At 43.4% G+C, this 20,770-nt stretch overlaps 1 protein-coding gene across 1 annotated transcript in view; it reads right to left on the minus strand.

The window, feature by feature from the left end:
* AGBL1 (AGBL carboxypeptidase 1) overlaps positions 1-20,770 on the minus strand; it is a 1,396,462-nt gene that overhangs the window by 610,810 nt on the left and 764,882 nt on the right. The window contains exons 20-21 of the mRNA XM_075345952.1: positions 19,262-19,393; positions 16,416-16,592 (exon numbers count right to left, since the gene is read on the minus strand). Of these exons, the coding sequence (XP_075202067.1) occupies positions 16,416-16,592; positions 19,262-19,393 (309 nt within the window). The remainder of the gene's footprint in view (positions 1-16,415; positions 16,593-19,261; positions 19,394-20,770) is intronic.

The raw sequence follows: 20,770 nt of genomic DNA on the forward strand, positions 1-20,770 counted from the left end.
ATATCAAATGTAGAAGTCTCATTGATTTTTCCCCAACAAGTGTAACAAGTCTGATCTGAGCTTGAAGTGTGTCCTGCATTTTCCAGTTGAGTTGCTGTCAGTTTCCTGTAACCAATAAGTGCTATTGTTTGTACTTGGAACCATTAAGCTTTTGGAATATTTTTTGGGTAGTTTAATAAAGCTGCTTTACACCAAAACCGAGTCTGTCTGTCTTTTGAACATTCATAGTACAGAATACTGGGTCCAAAAACCTAAAATTTCAACCCTCATCAATCCTCTTTTGTTTATTATTGCTTAAACACGTAACTGGAATTCTAATTTAAAGCTAAGAGAATATAGGTTCCTGCCAACGGATTCTTCATATTATATAGGTCTTTCCATGGTCTCAGCATGCCTTGTGGGTCACAATAGCTGTGTATATAAGGAAGAAAAAGTGAAATAGATTTTCTTTATGAATCATGTCTTAGTGTCTGTGTTATCAGAAAATAATTACCAAATAAGTCAAACAAATAACACTCCCAAGTCAATGTACAATGTTGGCTATCGACTCGCTTTCATATTAATGGTTTGTGCTCCAAAGGAAAAAATAGACTTTGTTTTATTGCTCTAGTGCCCTTCATGGGATTGCTGGCATTGAGTAAATCTAGTCAGGATAAACCACAAATGTCACGTAGGGCTTGTGTTTCAATCTGCAAATTTGTAGTTAGTTATTTTAATAAATAATACATTTAATGCATTACTGTGTAAAATGTTATTAAGCATATTTCGAAGGTCACACAACTTGCAAATATACCCTCTATTGTAAAGTGAGCAGCGGAATATTATCGATATGTGCCGTGGGGTTCTGTGATTTAGAAGTTATTGATTGAGGCATGATACATTTTTCTTTCTAAGTACCTTGTGATTTTGAGATGAAAGAAATAGAGTAATTGCTGTGAATGTATTACCTGATATAGTATAAAATGTAAAAATCCTCATAGTCCTCTCTGAGCTATATCTTCAAAGTCTCCTAGTTTCTTTTCAGTCATCATATTCAGTATATGTTGCTAAAACAAAATATTAACCCAAAAGCACATTATCAAATAGGATAAAATTCATCATATTTGAAATATTGTTGGTTGGATCGTTTCAAAAGCTCAAATTTTATGTATGAAATATTTTTCCTAACATGTACCATGACTTGAAAAACTATTTAGGCTCTGAACTTTTCCACTTTTTTAACGTTACATGCCTAAATGTATTTTATTTTATATAAAAACACTAAGTATCAAGTATTTGTGAAGTGTAAAGGAAATGATTAGTGATTGGTGAGCATGCTCGTCATTTGTGTGTTAGTTGTGGAATACCGGAATACCACAATTGTTTTTGAGGGTTTTATTTACAATTTTCCTTACATGGTAAAACTGACCTGGCAGTATGATTCTCCATGTCAGTACAAGTACTTAGAAGCCAAAAATGTGAAAAAAAACCCAACTTATTTAAGTGTCGCAAAAGAATTTGGAAATTTGTAAAAACAAAATTGGCATTTGTCGCCATTTTCCGAGACCCATAATGCTTTTAATTTACAGGATGTAAGGCTGTGTGAGAACTAACTTTTGCATCCTTAGCTAACATTTTTAGGCATCACATTTTGGGGTAGCTGTGATGTTTTCATCCCCTGTTATTGCACTGCAATATTCCCCAAAAAACGTAATTCTGGAGGTTCCATTTTTTTTTTCTTGCTATGCAGTTTACCGTCCAGATGACTTTATTTTATATTTTTATAGATCAGGCTTTTACTAATGCCAGAATACCAAATATATGTGTTTATTAGATTTTTTTTTTTTCATTTTTTTATTTTTAATGGGGCAAATGAGAGTGATTTTAACTAGTGTGTTTTTTTGATTTTTAAACATTTTTGTTAACTTTTTAATGTATTTTTAATAGTCCCTTTAGGGGGATTTGAATCTGTGATCATCTGATCACTTGAGCCATACATAGCAGTGCATCAGCACTAGTATGTATAGCTAGAATCATGGCCTTATATGAACACCAAGTATGGGCTTTCTTTCACAGGAGACTTGTCCTAAAAAGGATTAGGGTCCTGAGTCTACCCTTGGCTGTCATGACAACTCATCAGTGCTCCACAATCACATCATGGGCACATCGATGGGAGGATGGAACAATGTGCCCCACTGCTGGTGCATGTTAAATGCCACGGTCAGAGATTGACAGCCGCTCTACTTCTCACACATGATGGCTAATTATATCATCCAAAATGTGCAGGGAAAAGTGCAGGCTTGGTGTACAAACCTATATCAAAAGCAAAGACATACCATAACATCCTATGTCATCAACGGGTTAAAATTTAAGTATTAAAATATTTAGAAAACCATATGTCATTTCATTTACACTTAAAAAATACTTGCTACGTATTGTTGGTATATCACATAACATCCCAACAAAATACATTTTAGGTTGGGAGTGTAACATGGAAATAATGTGGAAAAGTTCATGGGGTATGAATACTTTTTTTAAAGCACTATATGGTGATGTCTATAGTCTTAAATAGTCAAATGTATTTCACAAAAAAAACCATTTTAAATAGTACTAAAAGGTTTAGTTTTTGATGGTTTTTAACATAGGAGGAGCCTTGAAATAATGTATTCTCTAATATTTTGTTTTGTACAATAAAACTTAATTGCTGATGCATTATATACATTTATCTGCACTGTTCCCACATACTCACCAAATAAATAGCGTATGTATAGACTGAGAGCCTTAAGCCTGCTTTACATGTTGCAATTTCGCATACGATATCGTATGCGATTTGCAACGCCCCCATCGTATGTGTGGCACGTTCAATTTGTTGAACGTGCCGTGTGGAGACATGGGGCTCAGTGGGTGCTCTCGTCCACTAAAACCCGCCGCCTTTAGAAAGACAGCGTGGCTCAGGGCTCATCCCAACTGAACGCCGGCCTCCTTAACCGTGGGCGTAACACTACTCAGACAACACAGGATGAGGGAACCACAATAATTAGACTTTATTGGATCCCCAAACAATTAACGGCACATAACACATAACCAGCAAAACACACAAATGTAAGAGGCAACAGAGTCTCACCCTTCCGCTGGCTCACCAGGGATTTAGAATGTCCTTGCCTCAGAGGTTCCAGGGCCGCTTACTCCAATCCAGCAGCACTCCGCTTTTGGCGGGCACCCAACGAGAAAGGAATAGCGCCAGATTTAGGAAGCTGGCTGAGGTCTGCAAAGTCTGTTCCAGGTGACTGAACTGTCCCAACCTGAGTGTCATCCTTAGGTAGTCCTGTATGATGATACAATCCTGGCAGCCGGAGTCGAAATCCCTAGGTTGTGGATATGGTCTCCAACCAGAACCGGAGTCCCTAGATTGAAGCCATAAGATATCCTGATCCTCTAGTCAGCTCCAAAGAGCTTAGACTGGATCCATCAACCACCTGGTAGCTTAAAGAAATCCCTTTTATAGCCACAGCCTTCCACTTGGATACACTGCGTCCTCATCGATTGGTTGGACAAGAGCGCCTCTCCAATTGGATAAATCTCAAGCTGCTTGGACAATGTTCATCCAAATGATGATCTACAGAAAGACTGAAGATATCTACATGGAGTCTGCAAGTCACAGACTCAACAATGGCTACTAAGGTAATCACATTAGCAATACACAACTACAATACAATGGTTACTGGAAAAGTCTGGAGAACAATACGTCTGGCTTTCAGTGGCCAACACAATTACATTGAGTCAACAAGAGTCTTGTAAAAACAATGAGGGACTTCTCCCCCGTCTATAGACAATCTATCATGCTGTCTGGCTGAATTTTAAGAAACTTTAACCCATGAGAGTCCATGTCGTCACATGCCGCACAAACGATTAACCCCCGTCACACGTACTTACCCGTCCATACAACCTCGATGTGGGCGGCGAACGTCAACTTCCTGGAGTGGGAGGGACGTTCGGCATCACATCGACGTCACGCGGCAGCTGGCCAATAGAAGCGGAGGGGCGGAGATGAGCGGGACGTAAACATCCCGCCCACCTCTTTCCTTCCGCATTGCCGGCTGGAGCAGCGGGATGCAGGTAAGATCTGTTCAATGTTCCCGGGGTGTCACACACTGTGATGTGTGCTACCTCGGGAACATTGAACAACCGGACGTGCAATTCTTCACGATGCATCGACGTGTTTGCGATGAACGTTTTAACGTTCAATCGCAATCTCACGTACCGGTCACACACTACAATGTACCTTACGATGCCGGATGTACATCACTTACGACGTGACCCCGCCGACACATTGTAAGATATATTGTAGCGTGTAAAGCGGGCTTTAGACTGTAAAACTGAGAAATTCACAATATCATGACAGTGTTCTTGGATTTTTAATTTTGTTTTATAATGTAATCTGATATTATATCACTAAAAAAATAAAACTTATTCATGATTAGAGATGAGCAAACCGGTTCGGTAAAGGATCGCTAATTTCAAATTTGGTATGAGCCTTATCATGTTCAGGCTCAGCTCAGCGACACATGTATTTTCACTAAAATTTGGCGAGCTTCTGTTTTGTTAGTTTTTTGCCCCCAAACACTGTCCGTATTTCCAAAAATGCTTTTGTAATAACATTTTTTGCTTTTGTATAGGATTGTGGTACTGTCTGAGGAATGGGGGGATGTGTAAAATCAGTGGAGGGGGTGGGGACTCGGAAGAAGCCTTTTGGCGCTCAGGGCCATTTTTTTTCTTAACTTTATTTCCAGATGTTCCTACAGCCAATCATGGCGCAGCAAACAGCCACAAGGTTCCGACACAACAGCTTCTTTGATTGGCTGCCTAAGTCACATGCTCGTCTGCATATAAATTGCGGATATTTGGCGTTGGCACCATTTTGTGAATGTAAAATGTTAGGGAGGGTGCTGCCGCCAGTACTCCCGCTAGTACTACTGGACATTGAGCTTAGCATGACGTTTAATACTAGGTGGTTGAGATAGGAGAGTGGTAGTTTAGAATAGGGATGTGCAGTGTAGGCAAAGGTATGTGTGCCACAAATCGACACATTTCATGATAGAAGGAGGGATTGGTACTTGTAGTGCATCCTATAGAGTTGCCAATGAAGCATCTGAATAAGTATTGCTATGTATTACTGCCTATTTAAAAGTATGCAAACACATTTATAGGTCTTGCTAGTTAGTAATGTCTGGCCTAAAAAGTTGGTATGAAAATATCTAAAAAGTGGTTCTTGGCAGTACCTGGCCTGCTGTACATTTTCCAAAAAGTTATTCTTGGCAAATTTAATTGCCTGCTCAAAATTCCATAGTGAAACATTTATAGGTATTGTTAGTTAGCAGTGCATGGCCTGCTGTAAATTTTCTAGGCATAAATGCTGGTTTTCATTATTTGTTCCAGGGTCGGCCCCACGCAACCATGTTGCTTTGTTGGCCTTTTTGTACTGTGTGCCAATTATTGCCACTTTTCCTGTTCCCTTACCTTAATTATTGGAAATGTGGAGATTCCAAGTAGGCTCTCCAAATTTGCTTTTGTCTTTCGTGCCAGTGGTCTGGGAGCAAGAGGCTTACACCTGTCTGTCATCTTGCTGTCTCTGGTGAAGGTAGAAAGGTATAAATGCTGGTTCAGGCCTTCTTCTAGGGCCGGTCCCATGCAGCCATGTTACTTTTTTGGGCTATTAGTAGTGTGTCAATTGTTGCCACTTTTCCTGTTGCCTGGCTTTTGTCTGTAGTGCCAGTGTTCTGGGAGCAAGAGGCCTACACCTGTCTGTCATGCATCTCTTTATTTTTAACATTCAAATGCCAAGCCACATCCTGTGTGTTGCATAGACCATACCTCCCTGCTTTGCCAAGACACTATGAGGATGAGGGCAATTGATGTTATTGTACTGCTGTCTGCCTGAAAGTTTTTTAAATGTCAAGACTCCAAGATGGGTCTCAAAGTTGTCTGTACTGGCAGAGGTATGAGAGCACCAGCCCTACATCTGTCTCTCATCCACTTCTGTATTTCATATGTCAATAGTCTAGGAAGCTATTGGCTATACCAAAACAGTGGTACCGCACCGAAAACCATATTTTTGCTGTTTTGGAAGGTTTTCAACCCCCCTAAAGGTGCTTTCTCTAGCTTACGTTTGGCCTCCCATTCAATCCAATGTGATTCAGTAAGGTTTGATAACGGTTCAGATTTGGTTTGATGAACAGTTCTGCGAACGTACCGTTTGTTCGGGTGGGCTCGGCAAACCAAAACTTGAGAGGTTCGCTCATCTCTAGTCATGATCTAATATGGCTATACTTTTGTAACAAAGCATCTACATTCTGGGTCATACATTTTCTATGTGAGTAAGTACACACTTCTGCACTGATGTAATATTTTAAAAACAACAAAACAGAAAGAAACACACACACACACACACACACACACACACTAACTCCTTCTGCAATACAAAAATATATTAGCATATGTGCAAGAATGCCTGCAGTAAAGTGCAACAAAAAGCAACCTGGTATATTCCTCACAGGTCCAAAGGAGTCTCAACATTAGCAAATTTTATAAGTAGTATTCACAGCTGAATAGTGTACAATACCAAATGCTATTTCTTGCTTGCCATGTTTCAGGAGACCACCACCTTTTGACTTGAAACAGAAAAATGTTCCCACTTCACAGAGAACAACAGCATAAGTTCTAATACAGTTGGTCTGTATGCTAAAGTCCGGCATGCTCAAAGTATGTCTTGCAGTGTAGAGTAGCACAAGGCGGTAGTCATGGGCGAGAGATTGACTCCAGATGCAATGGCACACTGCACTAAAGACATGGTCCTGTCTAAGTATGTGGACTTGTATCCTCTGGGTTGTATGACCATGTAGGTCGCAAGTTGCCATAGGTGTCTGCTGAAGCAGATGGCAACTCACTTCTGCAAGGAGACCCCCAGTCCAACAAGAACTCTTTTTTTAATAGTTCATCCATAACAACTCTATACACGAGATAGCAAGCACATATCTTTCAGCTTATTTCAGTTTTACAACACGTCTTCAGACACATTCTCAGGTCCTTTTGGGTTGTTCCTGATCTTACTGGTCCTGTGAGTCCCAGCACAATGGTCCAATCATTTAGAGTCCCGTTCCCGTTCCATGTTTCTGCCTCTATTCTCCTTATAAAGGAGAGGGTACAGGGATTTTGATCACTGTGACCAGAATAGAGCCTTATGCTCCCAGACATTTCCGTATCCATGTCTTTTATACGCATAGAGGATGGGGTAGGGGTTTGTCAGTAGTGTCAGAGAAGAGCCTCATGGTCTCAGACACTTGGGAAGACTCCACCCAAGAAACATTATTAGAACGTCAGTGGTCATAAAGGAGTTAAAAGGAGATATGTGGCTAAAAAATGTTGTAATGAAAATGGGCCAACAGGTGGTGTAAAAATAGAAAGATAGACAAAAGTGTTTAAAACCACACCAAACTTATTTTTTAACATGAGCCACTTTGATAAATGTGATATCTTCAGAATATTGTTTTGGTTTGCTTTCTCTAAATATAGAACAGTAGTAAATCTGTCCCAATGTCTGTATATCATTACTTTATATTCTAGCCACATGCAACTAATATACAAGTATTGTACAAGATGAAATTATTTCCCGTTTCCTAAAATTTATTTTATTTTCAGAGGATTGGAAGGTAAATATCACTAACATATTCACAGATACAGTTCTTCAAACTGCAATTAATCAAAATTCGATATAACAATTCCGTAAGTTGAAAGTAGCGTGTTTACTAGAATATGAAGCACATCCACTCGAGGAGGACACAGTGTGAAGTGATACTCATCTCAAAAAAGATATATATCAAGATGAATACCATATACCTCCTGCTATCAAGATGGAGATGAGGAACATTTCTAATACAAAAATATGACTTCAACAAAGCTAAACTCCGCTGTTTAATAATGAAAGCACTGCTGGTATATCTAGGATTAAAGGACAATGGGCTCCAAGTAACAACATATTTGTTTGCATGTATGAACAGCTTACAATAGTGAAATGAAGAATGAGGCAGCACTACAGCAGAATGCAGTTAAAGGGAATCTGTCACATGGTATTTGCCACCTAGAATGGGAGCAGGATAATGTAGAGGCAAATATCTTGATTCCAGCGATGTGTCACTTACTAGGCTGCTTACTGTAGTTTTGATAAAATCAGTGATTGATCAGCAGTTTATTATCATTACAGGACTACTTGGCCTTCTGCCAGGTAGTCCTGCATATTCATGAGCTCTTTATAACTGCTAGATCTGAGGCAGAGAAAACATTGATTGTATCAAAATGACAGTAAACAGCTCAGTAAGTGCCACAATGCTATTTAGAGTCTGTGTCTACATTACCCTGCCCTGTTAAAGCCTGTTTAAGCCTCTCAGTACCTAGAATACTGGAGTATGCCTCAGGGTTAACATCACTGAGGATATTAATCTTAGTGATACATATCTCCCCTTTAATATTTTACCATTATCTTACATATGTGAAGACATATGTGCAGAGAATGTACATGCTCTGTATACATGTACGGTATGTGCTATGTGTGTGTACACATTATGTGTGTGTGCTCTGTGTGCATACGTATGTGTACATTTGTGTATATGTATGTACTTGGTGTATACATTCATGTGTGCTATGTGTGCAAACTGCAGAAGTGCTGCTGATAACATGATACTGTATGGTGCAGATTTATCTATTAGTTATTGTTTTGTCCCAATCATTCTTCCTCATCCAGGGTAAAGAGGCCAGGAAACAAGCACTGGCACTGAAGGACCTGAATATTGTTTGTTGAGTTAATTTACCAGTCTGAACTCAGCACATATAAATACAACCTAAATGTTTGAGTGGTGCAATATTTGAATATTTAGGGCCCCACTTTAAACTTTTGCCAAGGGCCAAATCTTATAGAAAACCAGCCCTGCTTCCAACGGTCAGAAATATCTGACCTGCACAAAAGTGTTGGCACCCTTGAAATTGTTCCATGAAAGTATTTCTACCAGAATATTATTGCAATTACACATGTTTTGCTATACCATGTAAATTACCTTTGTGTGTATTGGAACAACACAAAAAAACTGAGGAAAAAAAGGCAAATTCAAAATAATTTCACATACAACCCTAAAAATGGCATGGACACAAATCTTGGCACCGCCTCAAAATTGAGGGTAAGCAACTTTGTTTAAAGCATGTGATGCTCATTAAAACTCACCCCTGGGACAAGTAACAGGTGTAGGCAATATGAAAATCACACCTTACACCAAGATAAAAATGGGGAGTTGTTGACTCAGTCTTTGCATTGTGAGTCTGTGTGTGCCACACTAAATATGGAGAACAGAAAGAGGTGAAGAGAACTGTCTGAAGACTTGAGAACAAAAATTGTTGAAAAATATCAACAATCCCAAGGTTACAATTCCCTCTCCACAGATCTTGATGTTCTTTTACCCATGATACACAACATAAATCAATAATCAACTACATGAGGGTGCCTAATGCTATCTGGGTCTGCATTGTACTATATGGGGGTTGTATACTACATGAGGGTGCCTAATGCTATCTGGGTCTGCATTGTGCTATATGGGGGCAGCTTAATGTTATATTGAGGTTGCACAGTGCTATATGTGGGGAGGCATAGTGCCATATGGGGGTTGCATAATTCCATATGGGGGTTGTATAGTGCCATATGTGGGCTGTATAGTGCCATATGGGGGCTGCATAGTGCAATATGGTGGCTGCATAGTGCAATATGGGGGCTGCATAATACCACATGGGGGCTACATAATACAATATGGAAAACTATGGGGCTTCATAACAGTATATGGAGGAATATGGGGGCTGCAAACTGCTATATCCCCAGAATTGTATGTCCCCTCCACTCCGATGCTGTATACCCCCCAGAGTTGTATGTCATCCCCCACCCCAGAGCTGCATGTCCCCCCCCACCTCAGAGCTGTTTGTCCCCCCCACCCCAGAGCCACTGCCCCCCTCTAGAGCTGTATTCCCCACTCTGGAGCTGTATGCCCCCCCATTGCTGTATACCCCTTTCCTCAGTAATATGTATGCCCCCCAGTAATGTGTATGTCCCCAGCCTCTCTTGTGATGAATATACAGCTGTGTCAGTGTGCTCTATGTGCAGCCATGTCTGTTAGTGATGGCCACCAATCAGCGTGGCAGAGACACATGCCCAGGAGGAGCTGGATGGAGACAAGTGGGGAATGTGAATGAGGCTGTTGCAGCTTCCCAATATTAGAAATATCTCTAATATGTCAGTGTATATGATGTATATGACTGTGTATAGATTTATGTCTATTTATATGTGTTTTTGTGAATGTCTCTTTAAATATATATGTGTAAGTATGCCTGTATGTGTATGTATCTGTGCATGTCTATGTGTGGATGGGGCCCACTGAGACTCTTTAACTCAGGCCCCACAAAAACATGGAGCCGGCCCTGGGTAGGAGACCCAGGAGGAGCCCACTGCTGATGTGACGCCCTGGACCCCAGGGGTCACAGGTAATAACACCTACCACATTACACACACACCCCCATCCCCTGTGAGGACACACCCGTCACCCGAAAGGGAGACCTGATGCCTCCCTCAGGGCAAGTAGGTCACACCAGGTGGGCGGAGTCAGGTGGAAAGACATGCCCACGGAGGAGACTACTGTCCTGAGGCAGGAAATACAAACAGTCTGGTTTTGGGAGTCGAGTTGTACAGTGACAGTTGACAGGAGGTGTGGAGGAGCAGAACTGTCAGGGACCCGGGTTGGAGCCTGGGATCCCCATAACGTCAGGCAGGCAGACGGTGGAGTACCGGTACAGCAACTGGCGGAACCGTAGGGACCGGGCCTGGGTTGGAGCCCGCCGGTCCTGAACCGGGGAGTCAACCATGTACTGGAGCACCAGAAACCGGGTACTCAGACCCCGTCCTAGCTTAGAAGCCACTGAGTTTAGGCAAATTGACTGATTGCTGGCTGGACCTCACGGGTTCATCCACACCCAAAGTCCCGAAAGAAGGCAAAAGCCCACCGATACCGGGTGAGAGCCACCATCAACCTCACAGGGGACATCAGCAGCCGGCTGCGGGACCCGACCATACCCGAACTTTGGTTTACCAGTGACTCTGAGTGTGAATTAATCATGAGTACACCAGTGCCATCCAAGCACGACACTGCACCGCAGCACGGCACTCTGCACGCCGACAACAACCCCATCGCCATCAGTCCCCTACCACCTCCACCGGGCCCCGGGACACACCGCCCCTACCCATGGAGGGGCTAACATCTAGGCTGCAGCTGCAACACCTATCCCGGACGAGCCCACCTTCACTCCAGCCACAGCGGTGGTGCATCCCGTCACCACGACCCGTGGGTGGTGTAACAACCCAGAGGACGACCGCACGGCCCACCCGGCTGCGCACCTCGTTCCACACCACCACCACCCCGTTGCCTCCCCTCTAACAGAGCGACGTGGCCCCCAGTCCGGAGGCAGTCGTGCCACCGACATCCCGAGCCCGGACCTCGAGCGGCTCGGCCCGAGCAGCGGAGAAGCAGTCAGGCCCCTCTCAGGGCGGTACACTGACATAGACATAAAAAAGCTAAACTGCATTTTGCCAAAATGTATAGGAAAAAGCCAAAATCTTTTTAGGAAAGCATCGTGTGAACAGATGAGATCAAGATAGAGCTTTTTGGTAAAGCACATCATCCTACTGTTTAACAAAACCAGAATGAGGCCTACAAAGAAAGGAATATAGTACCTACAGTCAAATATAGGGGAGGTTCAAATATGTTTGTGGGTTTTCTTGCTGCCTCTACACTGGATGCCTTGAATGTGTGCAAGTCATTATGAAATCTGAAGATTACTAAATGATTTTGAGTCACAATATAGTGTCCTACGTCATGTGTCTTCCAGCTTGACAATGCATCCTTTTAGAAGCACAGAAAAATGGATGGAAATTAGGAGCTGGAGAGATCTGAAGTGGCAGCAATGAATCTGGATCTAAATCCCACTGAACACCTGGGGAGAGATCTTAAAATTGCTGGTGGGAGAAGATGCCTTCAAATATGAGAGACCTAGAGCAGTTTGCAGACGAAGAGTGGTCCAAAGTTCCAGTTACGAGGTGTAAGAAGCTTGTTGATGGATATAGGAAGCGATTGATTGCAGTTATTTATGACAAAGGGTGTGCAGCTAAATATTAAGTTGAGGTTGCCAACAATTTTGTCCGGGCCATTTTGGGGGTTTTATGTTGTCCAATTTGCCTTTTTTCTCTATTTTTTGTCTTGTTCCAAGACACACAAAGGAAATAAACATGTGTGTGACTAAATGTGTAACTGCAATAATTTCCTGGGAGAAATACTTCATTTTGCTAACACTTTTGGCCATCACTGTACACATTACATTGAACCTGCTAAATTGACTGCACTGTCTCAGCTAAACACTGAAAAATATCTTGCTTTATATCCATTGTCACAGCAAGAGATATTGCCAAATCCAACCAGTATTTCAATAGTTGTACAGCTGTGCTCATAATTCTGTCATCCCGAAGTATCTGCAAATTTAAGGAAAAGCTCCCCTAGAATAAAATGTCAGTCCCAGTCTACTGAATTCCATACATTGTCTTCAACAATTTTTAACTTTTTTTTTTAGCAAACACAGCTCATGTGTGTTGTATTTGTGTTACTGTAATTTCTCTTTTTTTAGCTTTGATAGACCTAAACCTAACATAACGTCCTTGTAAAGATGGAAGATGCAGAATTTTATGTAATATGTTTCAGTATTACCTGGCTAGCATATTAGAAATATACCCAGAAAACATAAAATAGTAGAGGTATGGAAACCACAAAACAAAAAACAAATCACTCTAAAATCACTAAATTTTATTAAGTAAATATTAAAATCTATCAGACATACACAAAGAAATGGTGTTGTTCACCGCGAGCATGAAGATACCTGTTTTGTGGAAGTCACTTCATAGAAGCTTCAAAACTGTGTGAGCCCAGGATTATAATAAATATCCAAGGATAGGGAAACAGAAATTGATGTCCCTACTTTGTAGGTTACCTATTAGCGGAGGTTAACACCCTAAATTTCTTTTTTCCCTTGCTCCACGTCGGCTCTCCTTTAGTACCCCTGTCGCGGGCGGGGAGGAGGGTGTCAGCACACTACGCTCACCCCTTCTGCTCGGGTCCGGCGGTGGCTGCTCAGTGGTGGCTCGAGCTGTGGGCCGGATCCCGGGGGTTTCTCGAGCGGCACTCCTCGCCCGTGAGTGAAAGGGGGTTGTTGGGTGTGGGGATTGTTTATTGTCCGTGACGCCACCCACGGTTGTGGTGATTTCACCACCGCTGCTCAATATGGGATCCCGGGGATGGTGATGCGGAGCAGCCAGGTGTTGTGTTGCCCCTCCGTGGGTAGGGGTTGGTGATCCCGGGGCCCGGTGATGGCTTGGGAGGTGCAGGGCCTGGTGGGCGCAGGGACGCGGGGGCAGCGCTGTGCCTTGCGGCACTGTGGTACTCACTCAGCCTGAGACGTTGACACAGTTTTTACGGTAAACCAAACGGCTGGTAAGACGGTCCCACGGACGGCTGCACTTGCTCTCCCGGTAGGTGACGGTGATGTCCCTTTTCCTAGCACCTTTGTGTACTTGTTGGTTGCGATGGGTCCCCACCGGTAACCCGCTCCCCGGCTTCAAGCTGGACCGGAGGAGCTCTACTCTTTGCCCGCAGGCGCTGGCCCTAAGAAACTGGTGCCTTGGCGGTGGCGGTGTCTCTCTTACACTGGCTGGGCTGTTGCCTTCAATCGGGACTTGGTTGTTGGTGGATCTACGTCCCTTTCACTGACGGATTCGGCAAATTATGGCGACTCCAAGCCTTGCCGGGGTCCGAGAGGCCCCTGCCCTGGTGCTGACTGTCCATCGGAACACTGCTCCAGACCGCCGGGCACACAGCCTACGGGGTCCTTCCAGGAACTTCCAAACGGTCCCCCTCCAGACAGTCACCGCCGTTGCTGACCTTGCTGACCTGTCCTGCACACAGCTGGACTACCTCAGGCTTTTGCACACTCCTTCTGTTCTGTCACCACTCTTGCTGTCCTTCTTTACTACTTTTCTTTCTTCACTTTCACTTAGCTGTTTACTTTAGCCCTGTCTGGGCTACTCCTCCACTCCTTCCACTTCCTCCTCCCTGACTAGACTGCCTGGTACCTCCCACCTCCAGAGCTGTGAACTCCTCGGTGGGCGGAGCCAACCGCCTGGCCCACCCCCTGGTGTGAATCATCAGTCTTTGGAGGAAGGCAACAAGGATTTTTGGTTAGCTTAGATGTTCCTACCTGGGATGTAGGGTGTGGTGGTGTGTGACCTGTGTCCCCTGGCTTGCCCAGGGCGACACACCCCTACCTACCATACATATTAAACCTCTAAAGTGCTAATTGCTTGGTCACAAAGTGGTAATGTACAACAAATATTAGACAAGCAAAGTCAGTGTCCCCCAAAAAACGATTACACTAAGGACAAAATTGTTGTAAAGTACACAGGTTTGCAGATTGAAAAAAGTACAATTATAAATGCTATACCAATACAATCAACTGCACTCAGGTCATACAACAGCCACAGAAAAATAGAAAGTCTGTAATATCATCAGACTTGTTAGGCCATAGCCTGAGAGGTACATAGCTGTAACAGTGTTCCCAGCATTCCTGATGTGTTTCTCCCCCTCGTTACATATAGGGGATTCATCAGGGGATGTTTCTGAGAACTAAATGTATCTCAATTTATTAGGTCACCTAAAAATAAACCTATACAGATGTATAAGTCAGGTATATTCCCGGCTGGGGAGAGCCCTGGAGTAAATAATGTCTCTAAATGCTAGGCCAAATGAGATCCTCACAGCACGTGTGTGTGCCCTGAAGCATGGACACACGTCATAAATCCAAACAGGTAGCCGTAAACCATGCAAAACTTTCTCCCAGAAAAATTACTTCTCGTACATTAATTCTATGTTCTGGTTGACAAAGGTGGTCCAAAGTAGATGACCACTCTATACAACATGTGTCGCGGGGGGAGGAGGGGACGCTGCGCTCTCCCACTGCTCGGGTCCGGCTGCTGCTGCTGCTCGGTGGTGGCTCGAGCGGTGGGCCAGATCCCGGGGACTCGAGCGGCGTTCCTCGCCCATGAGTGAAAAGGGGCTTTGATTGTGGGGATTTGATATTGTCCGTGACGCCACCCATGGTTGTGGTGAGATTGGTGACACCACCGCTGCTCTGGACGGGGATCCCGGGAGCGATGACAGGGAGCAGCTTGGATGTTGGTTCTCCCCTCCGTGGGTAGGGGGTTGGTTGTCCCGGGGCCCGGTGAGGGAGTAGGGATGGATGGCAGGTGGGTTACAGGGCCTGGTGAGGTGCAGGGTCGCAGGGGCAGCGCTGTGCCGCACGGCACGGTGGTACTCACTCAGCCAATGATGAACACAGAGTCTCCGGTAAAACAAACGGCTGGATGGACGGGTCCCACAGATGGCTGCGGTGTTTCTCCTCCCGGCAGGTTGATGGTGACTGCCTTTCCCTGCACCTGTGTAGTGTAGACGGTTCCAATGGGTTCCCACCGGTAACCCGCTCCCCAGCTTGGATATGTGCTGAAGGAGCCCCTTTTGCCCGCAGGCTCTGGCCCTGGGAACTTTAGCCTTGGCGGTGACTGTGTTTCCCTCTAACAGTTGGACTGTTGCCTTCTATCGGGACTTGGCTGCTGGGAAACCCAAGAGGTTCCCTTCGCTAACGGATTTGACAAATTGCACGGCGACTCCTAGCCTTGTCGGGGTCTGTAAGCCCCTGCCGGATGGTGCTGGCTTCTCTTTGTGTACCGGTCCGGTACCGCTGGGCCATCGCCCGTCCACGGTCCTTACGGCTAGCTCCAATAGGCCTCTCCTGCAGACGGTCACCACCGTCTGCCAACCTTGCTGTTCCGTCCGGGCCACACACCCGGACCAACTTCAGACTGCTCTTTTGCCACTCCACTCTTTTCTCTCCACTCCTCTCTCTAAACTGACTCTTTTCCTGCCTCCAGGACTGTGAACTCTTCGGTGGGTGGGACCAACTGCCTGCCCACCCCCTGGTGTGGACATCAGCCCCTGGAGGGAGGCAACAAGGATTTTGTTTGACTTTGGTGTGCCTGACCGGGAGTGTGGGGTGTGTTGGTGTAGTGCTTGTGACATCCTAGACAGGTGTAAAGAAAACTATTATCGCATGCTACATACCTCAGAAATGATGTAGTGTTGAATAATTCTGCAAAATACCTGACAAAACTGTAACACAGTGCGAAAGTAGACTATAACATTGTCATAGGTACATACTGTGATAGAGTGTTAATAAAGATCAATATAAGGAGTATTGAATACCTTGTAAGGCCCTTGATTGAATCCACAATAGGTGCTCTCCATGGTGTAGCTCCTTAACACTCGCATGTCATGCCATACCACAACGCGGGCTGTGGAAGCTCTTGCCTTTTCCACTAAAAAGCTGCTGTGCGACATTGAGAAAGCAGGAGCGATTTTATCAAGAATTTTGGGTAAAGTCTAAATGAGTGATTGACAAAAGAAAAAAATAAACTTAATTGGACTTTTGAAATTGTTAATGCAGATGTTATATTTGTCACTGCTAAAATCATTATACAATATATGCAAAAGCATTGGGACACTTTCACATTACAGCTAGAGTTGTAGTTTTTTTAGTTTTTATGACATCCCATTCTAAATCCTAGTGAATCAATATAGGAATCCACAACCTGTAACTTTGGGGACATATGTGGATTGAGAGCCCATGATAATGTAGCTCGCACCTAGCTGCCAAATGGATGCATTACACAAGGTATAGAAAATGGCTATGAAAAGGTCTATGGATAGAGACTTTTGTGAGTTGTCCTGCACAGAGGGCACATACTGGTGGAGGAGGCGATAAATAGGGTAAGCTAGGGATAATTTCATCATATTAGAGAGAGGTGTGTTAAAGATGGATGTGGTAGTTTGATGGGCGTGCTTCAAGCGAGAACTGTGGATGGAGGTCAACTGGCTTCCTCTAGATATGTTTGCTGCCTATAAAGGATGGTGTCACAAAGTGCTTTTGGTGGAGAAGATTTGGCTATCATTAGCAACTGGGGCTTTGTGTAAAACTACAATGGGAAAAGTTTGGAGCGCTTACGACCATTTCTCAAAACTGAATGTAGCTCTGAAAGTAAGAAAAGTTGGGCACCTCTGCATTAATACATAGCTGTAACAGATTCTTCCATTTATCAGGGAAACTTTTAGACAAGACTTTGGACTGTGTCTATGGGATTTTATGACCATTCATCCAGAAAAAACACTATGAGAGGGCTTGGCTCACTGTCTCCATTCTAGATGGGGTTAAAGTCAGAGCTCTGTGCAGCATGACAAGTTATTCCACACCACCCACCCAATCTTTGTGCATTATTATCGGAACAGAAAAGACCCTTCTCAAACTGTTCCGACAATGGTGAAACCATACAGTTGTCCAAAATGTCTTACTGAAGCCTTAAGATTTCCCCTCACTGCAATGAAGGGGCCTAGGGCAACCCTTGATTCAAAATAACCATATAGCATTAACCCTCCTCCACCAAAAATTTCAGTTAGCACAATGCAGTCAAGTAAGTAATGTCCACTAGATTGTCAGAAGCATGATTACAATGAGGGAACAAATTCTGTCTGGTAAAATTTCATGTGGCCATTTGTTTGTTAAAGGGAACCTGCTACCACTTTTTTGACCTATAATCTGCGGCCACCACCACCAAGCTCTTATATACAGCATTCTAACATGCTGTATATAAGATCCCAAGCCGGGGGTATAACATAAAAAACACTTTATAATAATTACCTAACGGTCGCTGCGGTGGGCCTTATGGGAGTCTCCGTTGTCTGGTGCCGGCATTGCCTCTTTCTGCCATCTTCGTCTTCTTTCTGAAGCTTGGGTGCATGACGTGGCTGTGTCATACACACTCGCCGGTCCTGCCCAGGTGAACTACAATACTTTGATCTGCCCTGCTTAGGACCTGATTGCCGGTGAGTGTGTGTGACGTCGGACCCGTCATGCACCGCGGCTAGAGAAGAAGGAGCACAAAGATGGACAACAGAGATGGCGCCGGCACCGGACAGCGGAGACGCCCATAAGGCCCACCGCAGTGACCGTTAGGTAAGTATTATAAAGTGTTTTTTATGTTCTCACAGCGGCCTGGGCTCTTATATACAGCATGTTAGAATGCTGTATATAAGAGCCTGGTGGTGGTGGCCACAGCTTATACGCCAAAAAAGTGATGACAGGTTCCCTTTCATTTCTTATAATGACGTTCTCTAGTGTCCCCACAGGATGACTGAAGAATTACACACTTCCCATTTAAATCATTGTTTGTGTTATGAATGCACATAGAGAAATGGATTTGTTCATCACTCTGGCTTAAAACATTTGCTTTACACTTTGACCTGTTTAAATGTGGCGTGTACCTTTTTTTAGAGCAATACAAACTAATTATATAAATAACTGTTTTTAACTTTCTAACCATATACAGTAAGCATAAACATTCATCTCTTTAATTAAAGGGTATCTGTAACCAGATAAATGATACCCCACCTCAAAGCAGTGTGAGGTAGGGGCAGAGACCCTGATACCAGCAATGTATCATTTACCTGCTGCAGTTTTGATAAAATCACTGTTATCTGCTGCCAGATCTACCAGTTTTGTGACTGCTGAGCTCTGTATAACTCCGCCCACATCACTGATTGGCAGCTTTCTTTGTACATAGGCATAAAGCTACCAATCAACAGTAGGGGCAGGGTTATACAGAGCTCATGAATACATTGTAGCAAGTTTACTAGTGCTCTACTGATAATCTTGTGTTTATAAAACAGTTATTATATCAAAACTATAGTTAATGACACATCACTGGATGGGGGTCTCTGATGCTACATTATTCTGCTCTCAGATTAGGGGGCAACACCTGGTGAAAGATTCCCTTTAATAAAACAAAATTCCTCATAAATGAATACATTTACAAGAACATATAAGATGGCATATTGCAGATATTCTAGTATTTCAAAGAAAACAAATCTATTGAAATTCTTCAGTATATGTAAGGTTACACAGTAAAAAGATGCTGTGTGGTATGCACTCTTTAAACTGCCAGCCATTGTGTTTCTCAGCACAAATACAATACTGAAATAATTATAAGTATACATACCCTGTATCCAACATCCTCCAAGAGGACCGATGAATCCACTACACAACCAGCTTGCCACAAGGTCTCCTTTATGCTGCAGCCATAGAAAAACACATTCTTTCTTTGCGAATGGCCATGATAATCACAGAAAACCTGCAGACAAAGATAACATTTAACTACTAAACGCACCAGCTTTTATGTGCTTCCCTCATGTTTATCATGTTTTTTTTTCTATTGAGAACAATTGCGCAATGGAACATTTCAGTTTTCCTTTCCTTTCAAGCAATTCATTTTTTACTCTTTTATTCAATTATAGGCTGCCTGTTTTCATGCCCTCCAGCCGTCATTTCATACGCTGTCGCTGAAGGATACAGGGTTCCTTTGCTGCAGGCGAGATGACCGGAGGGGTAACGGGAGCGCTCCACCTGTCATTAACAATATCACAAACCAACAAACTCTGCATCGTGAAGGACAAAGTCATTAAAGAAGACTCCTGAAGAAAGCAGCTACTTCTACTAGGGCAATATTCAATTAGGTCCTGTGAATATGAGCTGGTTGGCCAAGCACTAAAGCTATTATTTTTTTATTTACTTTTTTTCCGAAAAAATAACCTGACTTGTATAAAGAGAAAGACGTAATACTGAATGCAAGTCAGATGGCTCTAAGTTCTGGTTGGTAATTCTCCATAATTTACACTACAGAGAGTTGTTTGGTTTCTTACCAGAAATACATGACATAAATGACATTATATGTCACTATGAAATTATAGATATGTCTTGTCAATAATACCATAATACGTCCATGTAATTATTTGTTAAAGCTTAACCGTCATTTTAGGAGCAGCTTTGTAATATATCTTATCAGACAAATTTTGTTCTTTCGCTGCCAGAATTGATCAGTCGTTATCAAAAATCTCAATTCTGAGGAAAAATCTGTATTCAGTGAAGACTTTCCAATTACTGAGATAGGAGATGGCAACTGTTAGGCTGCTTTCACACATCAGTTTTTTGGCATCAGGCACGATCCGGCGAAAAAAACTGATGCGACGGATCTGGCGAAAAACCGGATCAGTTGCATCAGTTTTTTCCATCAGTGTCTTCAGTTTTTTGACGGATCCGTTGTGTTACTGAGCATGCTCAGTTCAAAAAACCGGATCCGGCAGCCATATATCAATTTTTTTTGCCGCATTACGCCGGATCTGGTGTCCATGGGCTTACATTATAAAACACGCCGTACGGCGCTATATGGTTTTTTGCCGGAGACAAAAAACGTTCCCCTCAGCGTTCCATCTGGCCGCCGGACAAGCAAATTTTGCCGTATCCGGCTAAAGCCCGATAGAACGCAAGGCCATCCGGCACAATCCGGCGTTAATAGAAGTCAATGGGGGAAAAAAGGGATCCGGCGGCAATAGACGCCGAACCTGTTTTTTCAGGTTTTTGCCGGATTGTGCCTGATGGCAAAAAAACTGATGTGTGAAAGCAGCCTTACTGAGAAGATTCTATGTAGATAGAAGAGGGAGGAGGGGAGGAG

The sequence above is a fragment of the Anomaloglossus baeobatrachus genome, chromosome 4, assembly GCF_048569485.1.
Source record: "Anomaloglossus baeobatrachus isolate aAnoBae1 chromosome 4, aAnoBae1.hap1, whole genome shotgun sequence".
Taxonomy (NCBI): Eukaryota; Metazoa; Chordata; class Amphibia; order Anura; family Aromobatidae; genus Anomaloglossus; species Anomaloglossus baeobatrachus.